Consider the following 27281-nt stretch of genomic DNA (forward strand, 5'->3'; position numbering starts at 1 on the left):
ATATGAAAATTATATTTCTCACAGCTAATTAGAAGTCTGACAAGGTTCTCATAAATGGTGACAACATCTCACAATAAACTAATTTATAACATATCCACTCTTACAAACTAAAACACTGCCATAAAAGGAATTTGGCAGTGTCTTGCAAAATTACATAGGCAATTAGCCTTTGACCTAGGAATCTGACTTCTCAGAATCCATCTCAAAGATACACTGGTAAATGACAAAAGAACATACATTCATTGCAGCACTGTTGGTAATTGCAAAGGAATGGAAACAACCCAAATGCTGACCAACAGAAGGCTAGTTAAATATATCATAATAGACCCTATAACACTTTTAAAAGAATCGAGGAATACCAATTAATATACTATATACTGCTACAGAGCAGTTTCTCAACTACTGCCCCCTTAAAAAGTCTTTCAGATATTTTTATTTCTAATCACTCCCCATGAAGTTTTAATATCACAGATATACTGTAAATCCGTTTATGTACTGTGGTCTTTGGAGGGCCACAAACCATTGTAAAATCCAAGAGTTTTTTTCACCCTTCAAGAACAAACTTTTCCCCCCTTTGGGTGATATCCCCCATTGAGAATGCATACTGTAGCATGATCTACAGGGTATATACTGTAAGATAAAAACCCCACGGTGGAGAAAAGTATGTACAGTATGCTAATGCTTATCTAAGATGAGGGACAGACAGAGAGATGGATAAATAAACATAAACTAAAACTTTTTTAAATGACTTGTAGGAGTAGGTACAGAGGAAGAGAACCAAGATAGAAGTTAAATTTCTCTGAATATTTTTTGTTTTATAGATTTGACTTTGGAACTATGTAACTACTTAACATAGTTGTAAAACAATAGTACATTTAAAAACAGCAATCTTTGAATATCAAAAGCAAATGAAACAAATGAACTTAACTATGTATCAAAGTACAGGCAAATCTACACAAAGAGGAATTATTTCAAGTGACTTTAAAACACAGTAATTTATCCATTCATACCACAAGGGATATACCTTAAGAAAAAGAGGGAAAATTATTTTCTAGCTCTTCCCACTAAAAAGGCCTAGAGATCATGACCAATCCAGTAGCAAGGAACACCTCTGATACCTAGATTGTAATTTCTAAATACCATTTCCTACTAAAAGAAACTAGGGCTCCTTAGAGAAATGGCAGTTTACAAATATGGGGCAGAAAATGTATAATATGAATATCCTGTCATAACATGAAGAAAACCATTAATGACTACTCATAGAATCAAAAGGACTTGAGGAGGTTCCTACAAAAGATAGGACAATATGAACATCGATTAAAAAAAACCTTAATACTTCAAATATATATAAATCCATGTGCTTATAAAACATTTGGAAGATGCTACATTTTTCAATTCATTATTTTAAAAACTGCTAAATAAAGGAAAAGAACCTAGACTTTATCTTGCCTATCCTTGTAAGAACTGTCCTTCAGAATTACCAAGTAATTGTTATGGAGAAATATGGCTTTATAGAAATATTGCATTAACAAATGAATAAGGAAGTTTAGAATTAGAATATCATGATTTGCAACCCATAATGAGATGATAAATCTAGGCAATGATCACCAAATGGCTGCTAATTTCATGAAAAAAGAGACAACCAGATATATGCCTCTTGGCTGAAATACACCTATTAGGTACTCTTACCAAAAAGAAAAACTTAAATCTGATCAAGGCTTTAAATCTAACTACCAGTTTATAGAAAATACAAGTAAAAGGAAAACACACTAAACATGGGGATGCAGTTGGCAAAATCCAGACTGTGAGAAGCACTACAAAGACAACTCAATTTCTTCAATAAATATTTTGAAAGGGAGAAAATGAGAAGAATGGAGAACTATATATCAAAAGACATTTGAAATATATCAACCAATTGTAATATACAGTTGTTATTATTTGGATCCTGTTTCAACAAATACACTGTGAAAAGAATTTTGAGAGAAATAGGAAAATCTGAACACTGACTAGCTATTTGAAACTATGAATGATATTCGAGTTATGTTTTTAAAGATCTTTATCTTTCAGAGATACATAATGAAATACTTACGGATGAAATGAAATCATGTTTTGGATTTGTTTCAAAATAATCCAGGAGTAGGGGGAGGCATATAGAGAAAACCAAGTTGGCTATGAGTTAATAACTCACAGGTGATATGCAATTTATCCAGCTTCATATAACTCTCTTCATATAATTTCCTCTATTTTTGTGTATGTTTCAGTTTTCAATAAGTTTTAAAAAGCAGGGTAGGATATGAATCCACACATAAATTTAACATTGCTTCGTTCTCAGTTAATTGATTTTTATAAAGATCAAAAATTCCTTTTAAATGCAGACTAGAGGTTAACACCCAAGTATGTGTTACCTTCAGGTACAAATAGTCTTCAGCAAATCCCAACAAAGAATTATGGTAGGAAGTCCATAGGACTGTATCTACTGATGTTTGGGCATCAAAGTAATAAAACTCTATCATTTCAGCCTAATAACTTAAATGTGACGTTCTATTTAACATCAGATATTGTCAAAAATAACTGAGTAGCTTCATTTTTACACATCTTGAGTAATTTTAAAGTCTGACAAATATAATAAAGAAGAGCAGATATGAATCTCAATACTAACATCAAATAGTATTTATTATGTACTCACAGGTATATGATAACATATATAAAAAGATTTGCCTAAGCAAATCCCTAAATAAAATTTCTAGAATTAGTGTTTTATAGGATTCACCTATTCATCCTTGCTGTTTTTAAAATATTTTAGACTACTTTAACAATAGATGCAATTATACTGGCCTGTATATTATTATTAACCTTACCAAAAATATTTAATAGATAAATCTGCTAACAGTTCATTTTAAAAGTATGTATCCTAATAATCACATATAATACTTTACAGTGGTGAAAGAAATCTCCTGAAATGACAGACAAGTAACTAAAAATCACTTTCTGAAAAAGTACATAGGCTCATATATCCAGCTAAACAAATTGGAGCAATTCTAATACTTTCTACTTTAATATGCCTCAATTTGTACATGAATTCAGAACTTCTACTAAGCTGTGGGTTCACTACAATGACCTTTGTGTTGCTTTTATCACAGAAACTTACATATCAATAAACCCTACAGTAATACTAGTTTCATCAAATAGCAGAAAATCTGTTGTTTTGGCTTCACCTCAGAGCACACAATGTGGATGTTTTCATATCATAATGTTTTCAAGATCTAAATTATGGGAGATTATATAGGAGTAAAGAAGATGTTAAATACCTTTTACTACTTCCAATCCTACTACTAAAAATACTACTTCCAATCCTACTACTAAAAATCCCTTAAGTGGAATCCCAAGGTGGCCTCTGATCAATGAAATCATAATAAGCTAGAACCTATAATTAACTCTGAATGTTTTCCACCTTTTCTTTCAAGAAGAAGAGGGAGGAGGAGGGGGAGGGGGAGAGGGGGAGGGGGAGGGGGAGAGGAGGAGGGAGGAGAAGGAAGAGGAGGAGGAGGAGGAGAAGGAGGAAAAGGAGGAGAAGGAGGAGAAGAAGGAGAAGAGGGAGAAGGAGGGGGAGGGGAGGAGAAGGAGGAGGAGGAGGAGGGGGAGGAGGAGGAGGGGGAGGAGAAGGAGGAGGGGAGGGGGAGGAGAAGGAGGAGGGGAGGGGGAGGGGAGGAGGAGGAGAAGAAGGAGAAGGAGGAGAAGGAGGAGAAGGAGCAGAAGGAGGAGAAGAAGGAGAAGAAATGAAGAAGGAAGAAGAAGAAGAAGAAGAGGAGGAGGAGGGGGAGGGGGGAGAGGGAGGAGGAGGAGAAGAAGAAGGAGAAGAAGGAGAAGACGACGACGTACGAGTAGAAAAACTAGTTTCATTAATTTTTATCCTAAAATCTATTACTATGGTAGATTCCTAGCTCAGCAAACCTCCAACTCAGTTGCCCACAGTTTAACATCTATTGCACTAGAAAATTAGCACTGATGTTCAGAGTGATCTATTTGAGGTCCTACAAAACCTCAATCAAATATATTAAAAAGTATACATAACTCTTGGGTCCGATGAGATCTGGGTTGAATCTTGACTCTACTGTTTTATAACTTGCTGTATGACTTGGAGCAAGTTATCTAAGATTTTCAATGCTCTAGTTTCCTTATCTATTAAAATGGGGATAAAACTATCTATCTCATAGAAGGGTTTTTTTGGAGTGGGGAGGGGGATCAAATAATATATGCAATATTCTTAGCACTGGTACGGAATACCAAAGTATTCAAAAAACGTTCTTAGGTTTTGTAGTGGTGGCAGTAGTACAGTAATGGTGGTAGTAAGTAATAAAGAAAAAAAAATTAACAGTGGTGAAAACTGAAGTTTCTACATAAACCTTTACAGTAAGAAACAGAAAATAACAACATTATATCCCTGAATTTCAAGGTAACTGAATCTTTTCTATACGAAACCTGCAAGATATCAAGGTTCAAATATATTTTCATATATATTATATTTTATATGAAGAATAAACACTCTTTACAAATGTGCAGGTTCTAAAAAAAATAATAGTAGATATTTGAGTAAAACATAGATAATCAGGGGCTTCCCTGGTAGCGCAGAGGTTGAGAGTCCGCCTGCCGATGCAGAGGACACGGGTTCGTGCCCCAGTCCGGGAAGATCCCACATGCCGCGGAGCGCCTGGGCCCGTGAGCCATGGCCGCTGAGCCTGCGCGTCTGGAGCCTGTGCTCCGCGACGGGAGAGGCCACAACAGTGAGAGGCCCACATACCACAAAAAAAAAAAAAAAACAAAGAAAAACAAAAAAAACAAAACATAGATAATCAGAATATTTGAAAGTCTTTTAAAAAATCATATACACTTTTTTATGAAGAATATTTTGTCCTTTGAGTTAAGGTACAAACAAAAAAAGTAAGGATGAAAATAAAGGTAAACTCTTTCTTGAGCTCAAGATAATTAAAAGATTATAAAATTTTCATTCTGCCTTCTGATAAATCATAATCTACTGGGAATAAATATCCAACCCTGTTCTTAAATATTTTCCAGATAGCTTTGGAGAACTAAATTTTTCATCAGTATTATTAGGCATAAACTTATGAGTCAGGAAAATGAAATAAAATAAACTGCATGACCTTTGGAGTAAAAATGAGAACAGTTTCAGAATTTGTGTTTAGCAGGCAAGCATTTAATCTTTGCTTCTATTGCTCTATTCAGAGGATAAAGCACTCTACTTTCTAGAAACAGCTCCCAATATTCATCAAATTCATATAATATAGTGGTGACAAGAAAAAACACAGCTTCTGTCATTACAGAAGTCCATTTTGCTAAAATACTGACAAAATTAATATTATTTATTTTAAAAATATATGCCATATACACATTCAAAAAAGAGAAATATTTAAATTTTCAGAGGTAAAGGGGAAACTAAAAATCATTTAGTCACCCTGGGTTCCCATGCTGAGAAATCCAAAGTAGGCCTCAAAGGACTACAAACCACCCAAAATTGATTGCAAAATTTTATGTACAGGTATATTTTTATGGAAAGAAGGTCCATCCACAGCTTTCAATAGATTCTCAAAGAGGTTTGTGATCCAAACTTTTTCTGTAAACATTCAAGTCTGGATAAGGTTCTTCCCCTAAGGTTAGGATCCATAGTAATCTGTACTTCATCATCGTACTGTACTGTACTGTATAATAACTACCCAGTAATTTCTGTCTCCCTCCTATCAAATAAATTGTAGAAACAGAGCAGAAAGCATCTCTGCTTTGTTCATGGCTATATTCCCAGTATTCTGCCTGGTGTCTGTCATGTAATCAATAACCATTTCTTGAATAAATGAATCAATCATTCACTTGCATAATTAAAATTGGGCCAACTTTTTAAAAGTGCTTTCAAAATAAATATTCCAATTACATATCCTTAGTCAATAAGAACTTATAATTCAATTAAAATAAACTTATATTAAAGATAACCTTTCCAGAATATATTAAGTTACAGAGCACATCTCCCATAAAACTTCTTTGTAGTCACTCAGTAGTATAATGTTTCCCAGCAGATAGGAACTTCAACAAGGAAACTGCAAGCCTGCTTAACTGAATGAAATTTTGATGGCTTACAATTGGTGTAATCTGTAAATTAAACATATGACATGATCTCACATAAAATAACTAAAACCCTAATCTTAAAGGTATTTTCAAAATAAAAACTTGGAAGAAATTGGGTCTTTTCCATCATCGTGTGGAATTTTTTGCAATGTGATAGACTGTAAATGAGAAATGAATTTTAATAATTATCTAATTTAAAACTTATTCAATGGCTTTTAAAATGAACTTAATTTCAGCTATACTAGTATTCCTTTTTCCACCTTTATCTATTATCTTGACACAAAACTACTTCAACATTTTCAAAAAATAATTTTCAAAGCTGTGACTGGCCCTTCGTTGATTTCATCTGCTAGAAAATTTAATTTTACTTCTTTATCCAAATGTCTCTGTAAATATTGGTCCTTATGATTTTTGTTTGTTTTAGTAAGACTAAAATATCAGAATGATAACATTATTAAACAGATCAATCTGGAAGAAAAAAATACCCTTGTAACTCTAACACATTCATAGATTTTCAGCTAACGTTACACACTAAAATTTATCCTTTAGAAAGTTCTAACATTATTTCTAATGGCTTACTTAATGGACATACCGGAAGCTGTGAATGCCCTGAAGTTCCTGCTGTAGAACCTCTTGCGTTGTTGCTATTAAGTCCAATGCTCCAACAAATTCAGAAGTAGATAACAACACCTGTACTGTAGGCTGAGTCTGGTGTACAGTGGCCATTAATTTCAGTTTATTGTATACTTTAACACAATTATTTCTGGTAAGTGCCAGTCTTAAAATGTGTAGTGATCCTTCACACATTACTTTATCAATCTGTGCAATTTTATCTCGAAGCATTTTTACAGCCTGGGAAGTTTTCTTGAGGTAGTCCTGCAATTCGTGTTGAGAGGTCATTGCATGAAAAAATGCTTCTGAACGTAGAGAGATCTGGTGAGCAATGTTTACTTCCACAATATCCAGATAATGGCTCAGCTTAAGAGGAAAGGAAAAGAAAAAAAAATCACAGCATATTATAAGTATACCTTAACTACCCAAATACTTTCTGAAAACGATACAATATTTCTACATGCATTTTAAATCCCACTGTGTGAACTGTTTGATTATGTGATGCTTGATACTAGGCATACAAAATAGAAGGGAGATGAAAGGTAGAGCCCAAAATTAATAAATGTAAGACAAAAGCATAGAAGGTGATTTACCTTCTTCCTCTGCTCCTGCCATTACTGTCCTCCAGACACCAACTACTTTCTAGAGAGTAAAAGTAGCCCACAGTCATCTCAGATTATAATCTAGTTTTAGAAGTTCCAAGATCTGAGACAGAATGATTGAGTTCCTTAACCTCCACACATCACTGCCATCACCAATATAATGTATCATTTATCTGACTGAAAGATGATTATAGTTACCATTTACTGGCTTTCTATGTACCAGGCACTGGTATTTTATATACATCATCTTCTAATTTTAACAATCTTGGAATACAGGTATTATTATTATTTTATTTTACAGTTGAGGACAATGAGGCTCAGAAACATTAAATAACTTGAATAAAGTCATATGATTAGTAAGTAGAAAAACTGAAATTCGAACCCAGGTTTGTCTAACTCAAAAAGTGAAGTTCTTTCTACTGTACCATGCTGCCTCAAAACGTTAGAGAATTCATGAAAGACAGATTGGTGATCCAGCCACAAATTACAGAGAGTACTAGAATTCACCTGGATCTTTTTTTTTAAGCTGTTAATTTCACATTTCAACAATTATTCTTTTATCAATTTATAAAACTCAGTTTATTTCCAATGTGTTTTCCTCTTAAACAGTTGACTGAAACAATTAGTTCATATATATATCTTATTTGTAATACTACCAAAATTAATTCCTGGAGTAACATGTATTAAGAATGCTTTCTAATTTCAAATATGGACTTCTAAAACTTGAGTTGTCTTTTCTTCCTTCATAACTGCATATGCCTTCTTTGGCTATATTATTTTTCCATTTCTCTCCCACTTTTTTACTTCTAGATTCTTCCTATTCTTCCTATAGCTCAAACTTTAAGAATTATCTCTGAACATCTCAGGAGAATTTGTAGTGTTAAAGGGTTAATGGGCTTTCAACATTTAGGTCTCATAAAATTAGAGGATTATTTGGTCACCAAGCCTGTCTCATTAAAACCATGCAGGATCATGCATATCTTCAATACAGCTCCTTCAATAATCTATTATAATATATAATAGGTTACAAACAAGACATTCTTCTATAGTTTAAATCTGTTGCATTTATACTCTTTTGCTGTTTTTTTTTTAACCTTCAACAGCTGTTCATTTATTTACCTAAAAAGCAATATGGGGATGAAGGTACTTAGGTACATCACAAGCTAAAGTAGACTCAATCTTCAGAAAATGGAGAAAAAGTAACTCCTGTAGGACAGGGGTACTCAGAATGTAGTTTATATGCTGCTGCCAGTTTGTGAACTGTTTAACAGGTCCATGATGAAATGAGGAACTCTGCTGGAAATTAAATCAACTACATCACTAAGCCCACGGTATTGCTTTTTCATAGAAAGACTTTCTTAATGAAGGAAGCAGTGAAATGATGTACGTTCTAGAGCAAACTCATTGTCTCATCGCAGACCAGCACTTTGGGTAGCAGTACTACAATAGGACAAAAATTTCCCTAATCCTGGTTGTAGCATCCCCTCTTTAAAACTAGCAAGATAAAATGGGTGCTGTCAATCATACAGTGAGTTTGAATCCTGTCTTGGAATCCTGTCTTCCATTCCTTTTCTGAGAACAGAGCAGAATGAGGAGACAAAATGTAAATGTAATAAAGCTGATTCTGCAACTTACCAAAAAAAAAAAAATTTCCATTACTTTAGTCACTTTAAACATTTAGCATGAGAAAATTGTTTCATTTGAATTTCAAAGATTTCTGCAATTTATCAATACTCCATCGATCTATTCTTTTCAAAGGCATAATATTTTCATAATTCATTTCCGAGTAAAATTCTATAAAGGGAACAGTTTTTAAAGTATTCCTAAAAGTATCTGTATAGATTGGTGAAATTTTTATTCGCTTTTGTTGTTTTTCTCTTTTAAGGTATTCTACCAGGGGATACACTTGGAATGTGAAAACGTAGTCTGGGAGTGAGTCTGTGTCTATATATCCATTGTTTTCATAAGATTTGTGAATTTATTCTTATTCAAGGAAAACCTTTATAGATGAAAATGTTGCCAAAAAAAAAAAAAGTGAATTCATTTTCATTTTCAACTGTGAGAAACGGAATACTCACGATTCTTTCCCCACATTTCTTCTCCTCTCCTCCTCCCTAAGTAGCCCTTTCTTCAGTTGCTGAGGACTGGACCCAACTTATTGAATAGTCTACCTGAGGCAAGCTTTCAGACTGCCAAGAGCTGTCGCCTGACTAAAATGAAATGCTTTCATCTCAGTTTAGGAACCACAGTCAGTTTTAGAAAAGCTCTAAACTGAATGCTAAGAAAGAACAGAGATCAAAGGTCTTTACTTCCTATTCCAGTTTTAAAAGATTCTTGATCTATGAGTTATGTTTAAAGTTTTACATTTTAAATGACTTTCAAGATGTTGACTTCTGAAATATAGAACACTGTAAAATTTTGAAAAACTGTTGACTAATAACACGCAAAAGGCTACGCTTTGCAAAGCTAAAGGAACAAGGCATTTTTTAACTATGCTATTTTTGCTTCAAAATAATCATCATTACTATGTGTAAACGAGGAAAAACAGTACCTCAGGAAAAGTTAATTTTCTGTGCTTTAAGTCATAAAGAATATAAAATTAGCCAATATACTGTTTGGAATAAATGTAAAACAATTAATTGTGTTATCTAATACATCCTTTCAATTGAGATTGCTATCAACTGCTGTTTCAGATAAGAAGCACTCAAATAATAACCTTTTCCTTTTTCAACAGCACAACTTGTATTGCATTGACACAAAGTGCTATTACTTTATCAGTTAAGATCTGAAGGGTTCTAATTATCAGTAACAATAAAGATGAAATTAAAGGAATTAGTGCCTACTAAATAACTAACTCTGAACTCACACAAACAGTACCACTTAATTAAAATAGTTTTCTACATGGGAAAAGTAAAAAAGAAACTACCTTTTCTTGTAGCAACTTTGAGGAAGCTGCATCACGATTTCCTTTTCCACCAGCAGTATTAAAATGAGACCATGGTAAAACTGAATTAAAAGTTAAGGAATCGTCCAAGGCAAAATCTGGTTTCATAAAAATCTATTAAAAAAATGCATTTCCCTCAATTAGATAAACATTTTCTTTACATCCATTATCCCTTCTAACATCATAAGACCATTAAACAATAATTAACTTGAATCTCAGGCATATACAGAAAAAGCAAGTGATAATAAGTTGAGTTATTTATACAAAAATCTGTAGAAGAAAAATATATAAATAATGTTTCATCAAGCTAAAAATGCTCATGAAAGATAGAAAAATGTTTTTTTGCCTTTACCAACAGAGATGGTCATTCCATTACTACCTGGTCAAACTCACGAATGCAGTCCCACTGGGCACATACAAAAGGGAGATATCATACTTATCCTAAAATTTCTGTATTATTTCCCACTGATAGTGGTTTTTTAAAAATGTCAAATATCAATATCTCTATACTTATATTTCTATTTTCTCTTGCTCAAAATTCTTTCAAACTTTCTTTTTTAGATTAGACATAAATTTTAAAACCAAAACAAATTCAATTTTATGAAGAGACTGCTCCTTTCCCTTGTATACCACATCCATCTGCGCACCAAGTACTACCATTAATATTTCCTCATTATCACTTGAATCTCCTCTCTACTCTATCTCCACAGTATTTCTGCAGCTCCTCATTATCTCTGGATTATAGTAAATGTCTACTTACTGATGTCCTTCCCTAATCTATCCTCCATATATCTTTAAAATGCAATTATAACTGAATTAACTTCTCTTTTTAAATCTCTCAATGGATTCCCATGACTGACAGACCAAACTCTCTTAGAATGGCATTAAGAGTTTTATTTACCTCATACTTCACAAAATTTATTTAACCCCATCTCTAAACACAAGTATACCATGCATACTTATTTATCTCATATTTCATAAGTATTTTTACTTAATATGTATATCTCCCCCAGACCATATGTTCCTATAAGACTGGATTTATAGATTATTAATCTTTCTATTCCAGCACATAGCATAAGGCCTGAAACATGGTTTAATCAATTAATTTCTATGTTATATTTTATTATATTCACTGATTCATATGACCCATATCCAAAAATTAGTATGAATGTGATAGGGAAATATAACTAGGGACATGAGTATATTTTCTAGTCCCTCTAGTATAACTGAAAGTATTGATTAATTCAATAAATGTTGACTATCTATGATTTTACTCTTATGCTAGGCACTAAGGTGGAAACAAAGCTAAATTATTCCAGAGGTCCTAATCTCAAGGATCTTTAGCCCAAGGGATGTGATAAAATATATACAGAAATATTTTATAAGGGAAAGAGTGACAAATGCCTTAAAAGGGAAGGCAGGGGTCTAGATAAAATGCTATGGCAGTTTGGCAAAGGGGCCAATGATCTTCATTTGGAGGAAATGTATTCATGTAAAGTTGTCATTTAAGCAAAAACTATAAAGGATTAGATATGGGGAGATAAGAGAAAAGTCTTCCAGGCTAAAGGAACACTGCAAGTAAAGCATGGAGCCAGCAAAAAAGTCTGGCTGAAGTAAAGAATGTGTAAAGATTAGTAGGCAAAAGTTAAGAGTGTGCCTATGATGGAAGTGAATAATTAAGGGCCTTAAATTACAGTTTGAATTTTATTTTGTAGGAATCAAAGAACTTTAAAAATGACTGCCCTTTCCTTTTTGTTTCTGTCTTTCATCCTTCTGTCTCTTTGCACCCTAAAGAGCAATTATCACAGACCTCTTTGAGAATATGATGAATGCAATGGACTCCTTCCCCAGAAAAAAAAAGAAAAACAAAAAAACACTCATCTATCACACATCTCTACAAAATTCTTCATACAAAGAAAATATCCCTAATAATTTGGAGGGGTAATAAGACCAATAAAATTATATTTTAAAATGAAAACATTTAAACATATTTGTAGGTTTTGGTGATAAAGAAGAGATTGATCATGCAAAAGAGAGAGAAGAAAAGTAAGAAAGTCCCAGAAGAGGCAAAGTGGTCAAAGCATCAGAAAACAGCCCAGTGAAAGCTTCTTACAAGGCAAAATTAAAGATCAAATATTAAAAAGCTGTATTCTCATTTTTTAGGTTTTGTTACCTTAGGTACTTGCTCCAGATCTGTCCTGGATTTATCTATTTTAAAATGGAAAAGGGAAAATATGATTTTTTAAAACTTGTTTTCATTTTATTTCCATAAAATATATTTTGACAGATTCAATACTATACTAGGTCACAATTAAATAACGATTTAAGTTTCTTTCTTCAACAAATATCAAACACCTTCTGTATACCTAGGAGTAGGCAAAGCAGTGAGTATGTTTCAAATAATTTTAATCAATTGTTTAGTAGCAATAAAACAACTAAATGTATTCAAGTCTTTTTTAAATGGACACAGAAAGCTTGGTGCTATCTTATAGAAATGCTATTTTTATTGTTCAAAAGATCCACCATCCCATCCAGTATTTCCTATGATCAAAAAAATTTTTAATGCCGTAGTAGTTTTCTTCTTAGACATCTTAGTTTGTATCCTCTACAAACTTCTTGCAAAAGAACCTCCTTTATCTTCGTCTCACCAATCAGATTTCAGACAAGGTACCCTCCTTTCCAAAACTAAGCTTTCTGTACTCAGACTCCATCCTCTCCTGCCTCTTCTCTGAGCCCGCATCAATTACCCTGCCTCTCCATATCTTTAACATTTTAATAGCTCTTTTCTCTCTGCATATAAACATGCTCAGTTCTCTTCGATTAAAAAAGAAGAAGAAGAAGAAGAAAGATAAAACTCAGGGCCTAGAGTAGGTTGAGGCAAGGGAGAACCTCAGGTGCAAAATTTAAGGAAGCACTCCTCTCAGTATTATGCAGATACCTCTCTTGCCTCATCTAATCCTGGCCATGCAAAAACATTCTTCTAGCACAACTGCTAGTAGAAACAAACTAGAGGGATTCTGTTCCCTCCAGTCAATACCTTAACATTTCAAATCTTCAAGTCACATCCATATTGGCAGTCTCCACTTCCTACTCTTGTACTCACTCCTTAATACATAGTATTGAAATTTCTGTAACTACTACTCCAGTCTAAATGTTCTCCCTAAGATCTCCCCAATTGCCAAATCCACAGAGATTTCTCAGAGTGCAAACCTGATCTATCCCTGAAGTATTCTGACACTGTAGACTAATTATTCGCACTTCTTTGAAATTCTAACTACCTTCCATCTCTAAGGTGGAACTCTCTCTTGGTTGACTCTCCTATCTCTCTGACTACTTCTTTTTAGTCTCCTTCACAGGTACATTTTCTACTCCTTCTTAAATGTGACAGCCTCCTAGTGTTCTATCATCAGTTCTCTTCTCCTTACTACTCACATCCTCCCGGGTGATCCCACCTGTGCCCTTGGATTCAACTACCATGCTATTGTCTAGCATACTGTCTATGATAATGTCTATCATACTTGTATCTCCAGCCTAGATCTCTTTTCTGAGCTCTGGGTTGCATACCAGACTCCTCCTTCTATGCAAAACTTCAATTAAACCAGCCTCTATCTCCTCCAAACTTCCTTCTCCAATACTACCTCTCTCACCTAGCCAGCTGCCCAAGCAAGAAATGTGGGAATCATCCTTGAATCATCTTGCTCCATTACTAACAAATGACTGACCACCAAAACCTGTGCCTCCATTTCTGAGGCATCTCTTAAAGACCTAATTTCCTCTCCATCCTCATTATAACTGCTATAAGGAACACATGATTTCTCACTTGTATTACTGCAATAGGCTTCTACTGTATTCTTGCCTCCAGTTTTATCATCATCTATAAATTTACTACCCACAACTTCTTTCACAGTGAAATATATAATCATAACTCTGATCATGTCTGTTTTAAAATATTTTGTAACTCTATACTGCTTTTAGAAAAGAAAAATGTCTTAGCATGATATACAAGGCTCTTCATGATCTGACTCCTACCTACTTCTTCAGCCTCATTTCTTGCTCCCAGTGGAGCCAGCATACTGAACTCTTGCAGGTCCCAGAACATGCTAATTTCCCTCTTGACTCTACGGCTTTGCATAAACTGTCCCCTTTCCTGAAATGCCTTTTTGCACATAAATATTTCTTGATAGTTAGTTTAAAACACAGACAATCCTCATCAACTCCAGTTTTTATAAAGCTAAGTTAGGAACTCTTTACAATATTACCATGCTGAACTTACTGCCTGATATACAGTGTTGGTTTGTTTAACCTTGCTCAGGAGACCATCAGTTTCTTGAGGACAGGGACTATTTCTTATTCATTTATTTTTAGGCAACAAGCAAAGTACAAAGCACCTGAATATTAAATAACTATTTGTTGAACTGAAGGATAACACTACCATCAGATCCATGATTTTTCTCTTTAAACCTTTTAGAAAAGATTATGATTGCAGGCTATAGAAATTTCACTAGAAATAAAAATTAGATATGATAGTCAACAAGGTCCTCAAATTAAGATTTTGTTCATTAATATTTATGCTATGCTACAAAGAGCACATATTCATACCATGCGTATGTAAGAGAGTCCTGTCAAAGGTATCTTTAGGAGGACAAATTTTCTTGCATCTCTCATGAATCTTCTCTCTCTAATAAAAAGACAAATAAATAATGTGATCAATGCTGTGTGGCAATATGAGTATTCAAAGCATTAAAATATTTAACAAAACAGAATATAAGAATATACCAAATAAGTTCTAAATTTTTCTAATATGAAATCACTAGCCTCTTGAACTTAAATACAAGTAACAAGTATGCTTAATAAACCAAATACCACTGAGGTGTGTGAATGTCTATATACTTATACTCATCCCATTTTATACAATTATAGTAAAATCTCCATAAACTTAGAATGAAGTGGGAAAGCAAATAAAAAATCCTTATTCTTATAACAGAAATCAATTAAGAAAATAACTTTTTAAAAATAAGCAAGAAAATTTTAAACCTATATACCTAAGATTGAAAGACAGATTAGTAGTTAATACTTCCTCTGAGTCCAAAAAGAAAAAAGGAAAGACAGAAAGAAACCCCACTCTGAGTTCAGGTTAGATGACCACTAACAACACTGTTATCTTTTGAGATACCATACACAGGACATATGGGAAAGTGGAGTGTGGTAAGGAAAAAACCCTGGGCTAATAGTATTATCCCTGCAGCATTCTGAGAGCAGTTCTATCAGAAACTACAGGACTGTCTCCAAAGTGGCTGTACTATTCTGCATTCCTGTGCACAATGAATAAGAGTTCCTATTAGCCACATCCTTGCCAGCATTTGGTCTTGACAGCATTTTGGATTTTCGTCATTCTAAAGGACGTGTAGTGGCACCTTGTTTTAATTTGCAATTCCCTATAGACATATGATGTCAGGCAATTTTTCATATGCTTACTAGCCATCTGTATCTTTTCTTTGGTGAAATGCCTGTTCAGATCCCTTGTCCATTTTTTGTGGTGAAATATACACAACATGAAATTTACCAGTTAAAATCATTGGTGGAGGTGGCCAAGACAGTGGAGTAGGAAGACCTTGAACTCACTTCCTCCCACAGACACACCAAAATTATAACTATTTACAGAGCAACTATCAATGAGAACCTGAAGAATAGCAGAAAAGATTTTTCACAACTAAAGACACAGAGAAGAAACTACAGCAAGACAGGTAGGAGGGGTAGAGGTATGACCCACTCGCCTGGGTCAGGGACCCACAAATGGGAGAAATATCACAATTATAGAGGTCCTCCCCAAGGAGCAAGGGGTCTGAGCCCCACATCAGGCTCCCCAGTCCAGGGTCCTGTGCTGGGAAGATGAGACTCCAGCATGTGTGACTTTGCAAACTAGTGGATCTTATGTTCAGGAGAGCTGGAGAGCTATAGGAAACAGAGTCTCTGCTCTTAAAGGGTGCATGCAAAATCTCACATGCTCTGAGTCCGAGCCAGAGGCAGTTGTTTGAAAGGAGCTTGGGGCAGACCCACTGGACAATGCTGGAGAGCCTCTGAAAGAGGCAGGAGGCAACTGGGACCTCTCCAGGGAATAGAGATGATGGGAGCAGCCAGTTTGGGAGCTTGTTGCACTGCAATAACACCAGTGCTGATGAGCACCATTTTGGAATCCTCCCTCTAGTCTATTAGCACTGGGAACCCAGCCCTGCCCACCAGCAGGCCAGCACCAGCCCTGAACCCACCCAAGGCTGAAGAGATAGCCACATGGGGCCCCAGCCCCACCCTCCAGAAGGCCCATGGCCACTGCATGAGGCACAGCCTCAAAGCCAATCAGGCCGGAGGCCAGCCATGCCTACCAGTGCACCCACAGTAGTTGGCCCCCCCACAAAGTAGGGCACATGCAGCCCCACATAGGGGCTACCCCTATAGGATATAGCTCTGGTAACCAGAGGGGAGCATGTTGCTGTACCCCACAGGACATATCCTACTTAAGACCACTTCTCCACGATCAGGAAATATAACCGACCTAACACACAGAAATAAACACAGAGAATTGGGCAAAATAAGGAGACGGAGGTATATGTTCCAAACAAAGGAACAAGACATAACCTCAAAAAAAGAACTAAACCAAGTGGAGATAAGCAATCACCTCCACTAAAAAGTCAAGGTAATAATAAAGATACTCACCAAACTCAGGAGGAGAATGAGTGAAAACTGTGAAAATTTCAACAAAGAGTTAGAAAATATAAAGAACCAAACAGAGCTGAAGAATACAATAACTGAAACTAGAAGGAATCAACAGTAGATTAGATGATACAGATCTCTTCAGCAGTCTCGAAGAGGAAGTAGTGGGAATCACAGAAGCTGAACAGAAAAAAGAAAAAAGAATAAAAAAAAGTAGTTTGAGACCTCTGGGACAACATTAAGCATACTAACATTCACATTATAGGGGTCCCAGAAGGAGAAGAGAGAGAAAAAAATGGCAGACAACTTGTTTGGAAAAATAATAGCTGGAAACTTCCCTAACCTGGGGAAAGAAACGTATATCCAGGTCCAGGAAGCACAGAGAGTCCCAAGCAAGATGACCCAAAGAGGTCCACACCAAGACACATTAAAATGAAAATGGTAAAAAAAAAAAAAAAAAAGATTATAAATACAGAATCATAAAAGCAGCAAGAGAAAAGCAACTAAGTATGTATGAGGGAACTCCCATAAGACTATCAGCTGACTTTTCAGCAGAAATTTTACATGCCGGAAGGGATTGGCAGGATACACTCAAAATAATGAAAGGAAATAACCTACAGCCAAGAATACTCAACCCAGCAAGGTTATCACAAACCTGAAGGAGAGATAAAGAGTTTAACAGACAAGCAAAAGCTAAAAGCTAACAGTCCTGCACCACTAAACCAGCTTTACAAGAAATATTAAAGGGACTTCTCTAAGTTGAAAAGAAAAGGCCACAACTAGAAATATGAAAAGCATATCCTATGATAAACCATAATGGAAAAGAATATTTTTAAAAGAATGTATATATACACACACACACATATGTATAACTGAATTGCTTTGCTGAACAGCAGAAATTGACATAATATTGTAAATCAACTATACTTCAATTAAAAATTTAAATTAAAAAAAGAAAAGTATTAAAAAAACTCACTGGTAAAGGCAAATATACAGTAAAGGTAGTAGATCAACCACTTATAAAGCCAGTAGGAAGGTTGAAAGACAATAGTAGTAAAATCATCTATATCCACAATAAGTAGTTAAGAGTTACACAAAACAATAATATGTAAAATATGACATCAAAAGCATTAAATGTGGGGGTGGGGTGTAAAAATGTAGGGTGGTTAGAATACGTTCAAACTTAAGAGCATCAACTTAATCAGTGTGTGTGTGTGTGTGTGTGTGTGTGTGTGTGTGATATTTAAAACTCATGGTAACCAAAAAATACAAATAGATACACACTAACTAATCAAAGATAACCAAAAAACCTACAATACATACACATACAAAAAAGAGAAAGGAATCCAAACATAACACTAGGGACTTCCCTGGTGGTCCAGTGGTTGGGATTTCAGGTTCAATCCCTGGTTGGGGGGCTGGGATCCCACATGCCTGTGGCCAAGGGGCCAAGGCACAGAACGGAGGCGGTGTTGTGGCAAATTCAATAGAGACTTAAAAAAAAAAGGTCCACGTCAGGAAAAAAAACTAAAACTCAAACAAACATAACACTAAAGATAGTCATCAAATCAAAAGGGAAGAGAGCAAAAGAAGAGGAGGAAAAAAAAACCTACAAAAAAAACAAGGGGCTTCCCTGGTGGCGCAGTGGTTGAGAGTCCGCCTGCCGATGCTGGGGACATGGGTTCATGCCCTGGTCTGGGAGGATCCCACATGCCGCGGAGCGGCTGGGCCCGTGAGCCATGGCTGCTGAGCCTGCGCATCCGGAGCCTGTGCTCCGCAACAGGAGAGGCCACAGCGGTGAGAGGCCCACGTACCACAAAAAAACCCAAAAAACAAAACAAAACAAAAAACCAGAAAATGATTAACAATATGGCAATAAGGACATACCTATCAATAATTACTTTAAAAATAAATGGACTAAATCCTCCAATCCAAAGACATAGAATGGCTGAATGAATATAAAAACAAAACCCATATATATGTTGCCTACAAGAGACTCACTTCAGACCTAGCCACACACAGACTGAAAGTGAGGGATGGAAAAAGGTTTTCCATGCAAATGGAAACCAAAAAAAAAAGGAAAGAAAAGAAAAAAAAAGCTGGGTAGCAATGCTTATATCAGACAAAGTGACTTTAACACAAAGACTGTAACAAGAGACAACGAAGGACATTACATAATGATCAAGGGATCAGTCCAAGAAGAAGATATAACAGTTGTAAATACATATGCACCCAACATAGGAGCACCTAAATACGTAAAGCAAATATTAATGAGAAAAACTGGTTATACAATGAAAGTAGGGGACTTTAACACCCCACTTACATGGTTGGATAGGTCATTCAGATAGACAATCAATGGTCTTAAATGTCACATTAGACCAGATGGAACTAACAGATATGTAAAAACATTTCATCCAAAAGCAGCAAAATACGCATTCTTTTAAATGCACACGGAACATTCTCCAGGACAGATCATATGCTAGGCCACAAAATAAGTCTCAAAATGGACTACCCTGGTGGCGCAGTGGTTAAGAATCTGCCTGCCAATGCAGGGGACATGGGTTCAAGCCCTGGCTCAGGAAGATTCCCACATGCCATAGAGCAATTAAGCCCGTGTTCCACAACTACTGAGCCTGCACTCTAGAGCCCACAAGCCACAAGTACTGAGCTCATGTGCCACAACTAGTGAAGCCCGTGTGCCTAGAACCCGTGCTCGGCAGCAGCAGAAGCCACTGCACCGCAACAAAGAAGAGCCTCCACTCGTCACAACTAGACGAAGCCCACACGCAGCAACAAAGACCCAATGCAGCCAAAAATAATTAAATAAATTTATTAAAAAGTCTCAATAAATTTAAGAAGATTGAAATCATATCAAGCATCTTTTCCAACCACAAGACTATGTGACTAGAAATCAACTCCAAGAAGAAAAAAATTCAAAAACACAAACAGGTGGAGTCCAAACAACATGCTACTAGACAACCAATGGGTCACTGAAGAAATGAAAGAAGAAATTTAAGAAATACCTAGAAACAAATAAAAACATAAACAGAACAATCCAAGATCTATGAGATGCAGTAAAAACAATTCTAAGAGGGAAGTTTATAGCAATACAAGCCTACCTCAGTAAACAGAAAAATCTCAAATAAATAAGCTAAACTTCCACCTAAAGTAACTAGAAAAAGAAGAAAAAGCAAAACCCAAACTTAGTAGAAGGCAAGAAATAATAAAGATCAGAGCGGAAATAAATAAAACAGAGACTTAAAAAACAATTGAAAAGATCAATGAAACTAAGAGCTGGTTATTTCAAAAGATAAATAAAATTGATAAAGCTGTAGCCAGACTCATCAAGAAAAAGAGGACCCAAATAAATAAAATCGGAAATGAAAGAGAAGTTACAACTGACACCACAGATACAAAGGATAAAAGATTACTACAAACAATTATACACCAATAAAGTGGACAACCCAGAAGAAATGGATAAATTCCTAGAAACATACAATCTCTCAAAACGGAAACAGGAGGAAACAGAAAATATGAAAAGACTGATTACCAGTAATGAAATCAAATCAGTAATTAAAAAAAAAAAAAACTCCCAACATACAAAAGTCTAGGACCAGATGGATTCACAGGTGAATTGTGTCAAACATCTAAAGAAGAGTTAACACCTATCCTTCTCAAACTACTCCAAAAGGGATGCTTCCAGACTCATTCTGCAAAGCCAGCATTACCTTGATATCAAAATCAAAGACACGACAAAAAAGAAAATTACAGGCCAGTACTCCTGATGAACATAGATGCATGAATCCTCAACAAAATATTAACAAACCGAATTCAATAATACATTAAAAGGATCATAAAATATGATCAAGTGGGATTTAACCCAAGGGTGCAAGGATGGATCAATATCTGCAAATCAATCAATATGATAGACCACAATAACAAATTGAAGAATAAAAATCATATGATCATCTCAATAGATGCAGAAAAAGCTTTGACAAAATTCAACATACATTTATGAGAAAAACTATCAACAAAGTTGATATAATGGGAAAATACCTCAACATAATAAAGCCATATATGACAAATCTACAGCCAACATCATACTCAACAGTGAAAAGCTGAAAGCATTTCCTTAAGATCAGGAACAAGACAAGGATGTCCATTCTTGCCACTTTTATTCCACATAATACTGGAAGTCCTAGCCACAGCAATCAGACAAGAAATAGAAATAAAAGAAATCCAAACTGGAAAAGAAAAAGTAAAACTGTCACTATTGGCAGAATACATGATACTATATATAGAAAATCCTAAAGAAGCTACCAAGAAACTATCAGAACTAGTAAATGATTCAGTAAAATTACAGGATACAAAATTAATAAACAGAGTCTATTGTGTTTCTGTACACTAACAATGAACCATCAGAAAGAGAAATGAAGAAAACAATCCCATTTACAACTGCATCAAAAAGAATAAAATACCTAGAAATAAATCTAACCAAGGAGGTAAAAGCCTTGTACTTGGGAAACTACAAGGTACTGATGAAAGAAACTGAAGATGACACAAACAAATGGAAAGATATACTGTACTCATGGATTGGGAGAATTAATAGTTAAAGTGACCATACTACCCAAGGTGATCTACAGATTCAGTGCCATCCCTATCAAAATACCAATGGCATTTTTCACAGAACTAGAGCAAATAATTCTAAAATTTGTATGGAAACACAAAAGACCCCAAATAGCCAAAACAATCTTGAGAAAGAAAACCAAAGCTGGAAGTATCATGCTCCCTGATTTCAAACTATACTATAAAACTATAGTAATCAAAACAGAAATGGTACTGGCACAAAAACAGACACATAGATCAATGAAACAGAATAGAGAGCCCAGAAATAAACCCATGCTTACATGGTCAAATAATCTATGACAAAGGAGGCAAAAATATACAATAGGGAAAAGAGCCCCTTCAATAAGTGGTGCTGGGAAAAATGGACAACTACATGCAAAAGAATCTAACTGGACTATTTTCTCATACCATATACAAAAATAAACTCAAAATGGATTAGAGACTTAAATGTAAGACCTGAGGCCATAAAACTCCTAGAAGAAATATAGGCAGTAACCTCTTTGACATCGATCTTAGCAAATTTTTTTTTTTTTTTTGGGATCTGTCTCCTCAGGCAAGGGAACAAAAGCAAAAATAAACCAATGAGATTACATCAAACTAGAAAGCTTTTTCACAGCAAAGAAACTATCAATAAAACCAAAAGGCAGCCTTCTAAATAGGAGAAGATATTTGCAAATAATATAACCAATAAATGGTTAATATCCAAAATACACAAAGAACTCATACAACTCAACATCAAAAAAACAAACAACTCAATTCAAAAATGGGCAGAGGACCTGAATAGACATTTTTCCAAAGAAGACATACAGATGGTCAACAGACACATGAAAAGATGATCACTAATTATCAGGGAAATGCAAATTAAAATCACAGTTGAGATACCACCTCACACCTGTCAGAATGGCTGCTACTAAAAAGACAACAAATAGCAAATTAAAAGTTTTGGTCAGAATGTGGACAAAAGGGAACCCTGGTGAACTGCTGCTGAGATAAATTGGTACAGCCACTATGGAAACAGTATGGAGGTTCCTCAAAAAAGTAAAAATAGAACTGCCACAGAATCCAGCAATTCCACTTCTAGGTATTTACCTGAAGAAAACAAAAACACTAATTCTAAAAGATATATGCACACCAATATTCACTGCAGCATTATTTACAACAGCCAAGATAAGGAAGCAACCTAAGTGTCTATCAATAGATTAATGGCTAAATAAGATGTGGTATATATACACAATGGAATATGACTCAGCCATTAAAAAAAAATGAAATCTTGCTATCTGCAACATCGATGGATCTCGAAGGTATTATGATAAGTGAAATAAGTCCGACAAAGACAAATACTGTATGCTCCAACTTAACATGTGGAATCTATAAAACAAAACAAACAAAGCAAAAGGAAAACAGACTCACAGAGAATAAACAAATGGTTGTCAGAGAGGAGGGGAGTTGGGGGGTTGACAAAATAGGTGAAGGGGATTAAGAGGCACAAGCCTCCAGTTATAATATAAATAAGTCATGGGTATGTAATACACAGCATAAGGAATATTGTCAATAATATTGTAATAATTTTGTACGGGGACAGACAGTTACTTGACTTACTGTGGTGATCATTTCATAACATATGCAAATGTCAAATCATTATATAGTACACCTGAAACTAACATACTATTGTACATTAAATAACTTTTTTTGTAATTACAAAATAAAAAATGAAACATTAGTAACGTTGACCATCTTTTCATGTGCTTATTGGTCATTTGTATATCTCCTTCAGAGAAATGTCTATGCAAGTCCTGTGCCCAATTTTTAATTGGGTTGTTTGTTTCTTATTGGTGTGTTTCACATTGATTCTTAGAACTATTAGGAATGTATAATTCTGAAAAATCACTACTGTAAGAGAAATATATTTACATATATCTAAGCAAAGAATTAAATACAACCCAGGACAATAGAATGTATATGAAAAGAAAAGAATACCATAGGCTCATCAAAGATTATTGGTCAGAAATCTATAATAAATCAAACTAGAAATATTTCTTTTACTTTTAACCTGACTATAACTAATATCAAGATCAGATATTACCTGAGAGATTTCCTGTTGATATACTGTAAAATGTTCCTTGCTGATCTGTGGGAGGTAGAATGAAGGTATGACTTCAGTGTCCACAAAGTCCAATCCCCATGTTTTTGTGAAGAAGTCAGATTCTCTTTTTGCTAATCTAGGATCATTTAATGCTGCTGGGAGATTTACTTTGGAATGATATATAGTCCATCTATGTTGATCTGTAACTAGAGATGGGGCAACACATAAACTATTTGAATCACCTGCAAAAAGTAAACAAGAGAACTCTGTAAAGTAAGTTTTATGTTTGAAAGCACAATCTAGAAAAATAAAAATGCTTAGATTATACAAAGCAACTAAACTCTCCCTTCTATAGCAAATGCTTTAACCTTCAGCTGTCAGCATCAACTGCCAAGGGGAGGAAAAACATGTACAAGATAAAGGATATGCAGAATTTGAGGGTTGTAGTTGAAGGGTGGGGGGAAGAAAGTCTTTCATTAATTTCTTTCCTTAATGTACAATTTATCTTTTTTTCAACATCAAAACTCTTCTACCTTCTACTGTATGTCTTCTATCCTTTAATATTCCAGGTTTTTTCCACAGGTAGGCCTTTTTTCTATTGTTTTATGGCAGACACACCTGGTTCCAATATCCTTTTTTTCAGCTTATAATTAGATAACCAAAATGCTGCTGTGACATTAACCATAGAGGAGAGAAAAATATACAGTCGGTTCTCGTTATTCACAGTTTTGTTCTATAAAGTCACTGGAACATTTAATAAGCAAATACTGAACCTTTGCTCCTATGGGAAATACAGGGTTACGTTCCTGCAAATCTTTGCAACTTTCATCATCCAATCAATATATAATCTTGTTTTGTGTGTGTTTCTGTTTAAAGATATCTTATTTAATATATATTGTTCATTCATTAACATTGAACTCACGGCTAACACCACTATAACTCACACCTGAATGAAGCTTATGCAACATACGTATTTTCCTCATAAGACACAATATAGCCTTCCTGTGCTTAGAAACACTAGAAAGCACTTCAGTACAACATTTGGAAACCATTTTGAACAGCAAAATCATCAACAAAAATACAAAAAAATGTGGCACTAAATAGACCACAAAAGGGACATGTGTTTACAGCATGAAAGCTGAAAGAAGGCAAAGTGTTGCTTAGTTCAACCTCAGGTGGGAACGTGCATATCAGGCGATTCAAATTTTTCACTCCTCTGTGCTTGTCTACAAATGACCACAAATGTGCCACAAGTATTGATTTAGGCGTTACAACTAAATTTTAGGAATTAAGCAAATTTGCAAATATAGAATCGGCAAGTAATGAGGACTGACTGTACTATGTTTAACTGAAGAGCTTTCAATCTGTACCCTCATTTTCAAAACTTTTCTTTCAGTTTATATAAGTGACTTCGTTTATGGAAATGTATGAAAAGAACTATATTCCAATTTCTTAATCAACTTATTTCCAAATTATGTCTTTAGTTTTCATATCGTAAAATTTACTCTTTTGAGTTAAGTATATGATATCTGACTTCATTTAAAGATAAAACAAATCCTCAATAAAATTCCTCAAAAAACGGAAAAAAAGGTATTACCTGTGGGTTCCTTGGGACACACATCTGGCAGTGACTGCACAGGTCGAATGTGTTTTGTCGGGTCTACCTCTTTTTTAAAGAAAACATCACTGCTGCTTCCTTGAGGCACTGGTGAAGAACTGTGGCTTGAAGCCATTGCATAAAATCACCACTCAACTGAAAATGAGCAACAAATAATCATCAAGATACTTAATACAAATCAAAACTCATCTGTAAGTACTATACATGTCACAAAAATTTTCTTTCAAAAACAGACGCATTATTTAAAATCCCTCAAGGTATAAGTACATAATTTGAATACTCACTATCAATTGTGGGAGTCATTCACTATATTTAGTTTGCTAAGAAAGTTATTTGTCCTTGTTTAAAAAGTATTCTCCTCAGAGTGAAATATCCTTATTTAGTCTTTTATCCAAAGTGAAAATAGATACCAAAACTGTAACCAATATATATTAAAAATTCCATTCATTCAGCAAGTATATAATAATTATACATTATAGCAAAGTGGGTTAAGTGCATGGGTTTTTGAAATCTGACTGTCTGGGCTCATACCCCAGCTTCACTTACTAGCAATATAACCTTGAGGAAATTTACTTAATCTTTGTGTGTTTTACTTCATGTGTAAAAATGGAGATGAAAAAAGATCCCATCTCATAAACATTTTGTAAAAATTAAAGGAATGGATATATGTAAAGCATTTAAAACAATGCCTGCCTCAAAGTTAGTGTTCATAAATGAACACTAGTTATCATTATGTTTACAATTACTATGTGACTGTCACTATATTAAATGTTTATAAAAGAAGTATCATTCTTCAAAGTACTTGCAATTACATTAGGTAATCAAAAAAATCAAAACCCTAAACAAAACACAAGTTAATCTATGTCTACACTTTTTAACAAGTAAGAAAAGAATTTGTGGGGCCAAGACAACATAATAAAGGCTACAATGTCAGCTAACACTTTACAAATGAAGCAGTACATAACCTGGATAATGAAGAACATGTATTATTTTACTATCGGAGGGTAGAAACTCATATTGCTGATCATATCAACCAAACAGCAGACATTCAATAAATACTTTTTAATGAAGGAATAAATAAATGAACATAAACAGAAGCTTATAGTTGAAAAGGAACTTAGAGATCACCTAGTCTAAGTTCCCTGATACTAGCGATAAGTATGACAAGGCCCAAAAGGATTAGGTGGTTTACAAAGATACATGTGCTTTAACAAGTTTTTTAAAAAGCCAATTTAGGAAACCTTGTGAATAGAAAAGTAAGAGTAAGAAATAAAAGGAGAGATATAAGGCTAGGACTCGTGACAAAAAAAGTCATCCCCTCTAGCTCCTCTATAGTTTGATGGAAAGCTAAAAATTACATTTCCCAGACTTCTTGTATACCTGTCTCAGTCCTTCTAACACAAAGGAAACACATCCAATTACACCATTCACTGAGACCATAAGAAACAAGCTGCTAAGAACAAAGATAAATAACTTCCTCAAAGTTCCGGAAAAAGCAAAAAACAGCATGAACAAAGGTTAAGGGACATAGAATAATCATAAGACTATGCGGAAACTGACTTGGCTGGAGTGAAATGTTTGCTGACAAAAATGCTGACAAAAGTACTGACAAATATATTTACACACACACACACACACACACACACACACACACAAAGACAGTATGGTCAAACTACAGGAGCCAGTAGAGGTTTGGGGGAAAAGAGTACTATGATGAAAATATCCGGGAAAATTAATCAGAGTATTGGTTTGAAAGCCATCACCGGCCCATTGCATTTATATCCATATATATTAAGTGTACAGTTGTTTCTGTATAAAAGTATTTGCATATTTAAGAAGAAGAAACATTCAAGAATGTTTCCTAAGGATAGGAAACACTGATAACACAGAAGCCTGTACATTCAGTGCTTGGTAAAGACAATTCTACATGTGACATTAAGTCTGTTTAACTTTTTT

At 34.8% G+C, this 27281-nt stretch overlaps 1 protein-coding gene across 3 annotated transcripts in view; it reads right to left on the reverse strand.

Moving 5' to 3' along the window:
• VPS54 (VPS54 subunit of GARP complex) overlaps positions 1-27281 on the reverse strand; it is a 93207-nt gene that overhangs the window by 43957 nt on the left and 21969 nt on the right. For 2 of the 3 annotated variants that reach the window (XM_082851338.1, XM_082851339.1), the window contains exons 2-7: positions 25305-25460; positions 23708-23949; positions 14890-14968; positions 12464-12498; positions 10273-10404; positions 6725-7110 (exon numbers count right to left, since the gene is read on the reverse strand). In XM_082851338.1, the coding sequence (XP_082707464.1) occupies positions 6725-7110; positions 10273-10404; positions 12464-12498; positions 14890-14968; positions 23708-23949; positions 25305-25440 (1010 nt within the window). In that variant the 5' untranslated portion in view covers positions 25441-25460. The remainder of the gene's footprint in view (positions 1-6724; positions 7111-10272; positions 10405-12463; positions 12499-14889; positions 14969-23707; positions 23950-25304; positions 25461-27281) is intronic. The other variant, XM_082851340.1, reaches the window with a different exon arrangement.

Source organism: Leucopleurus acutus (genome assembly GCF_964270905.1).
Source record: "Leucopleurus acutus genome assembly, chromosome: 12".
Lineage (NCBI taxonomy): Eukaryota > Metazoa > Chordata > Mammalia > Artiodactyla > Delphinidae > Leucopleurus > Leucopleurus acutus.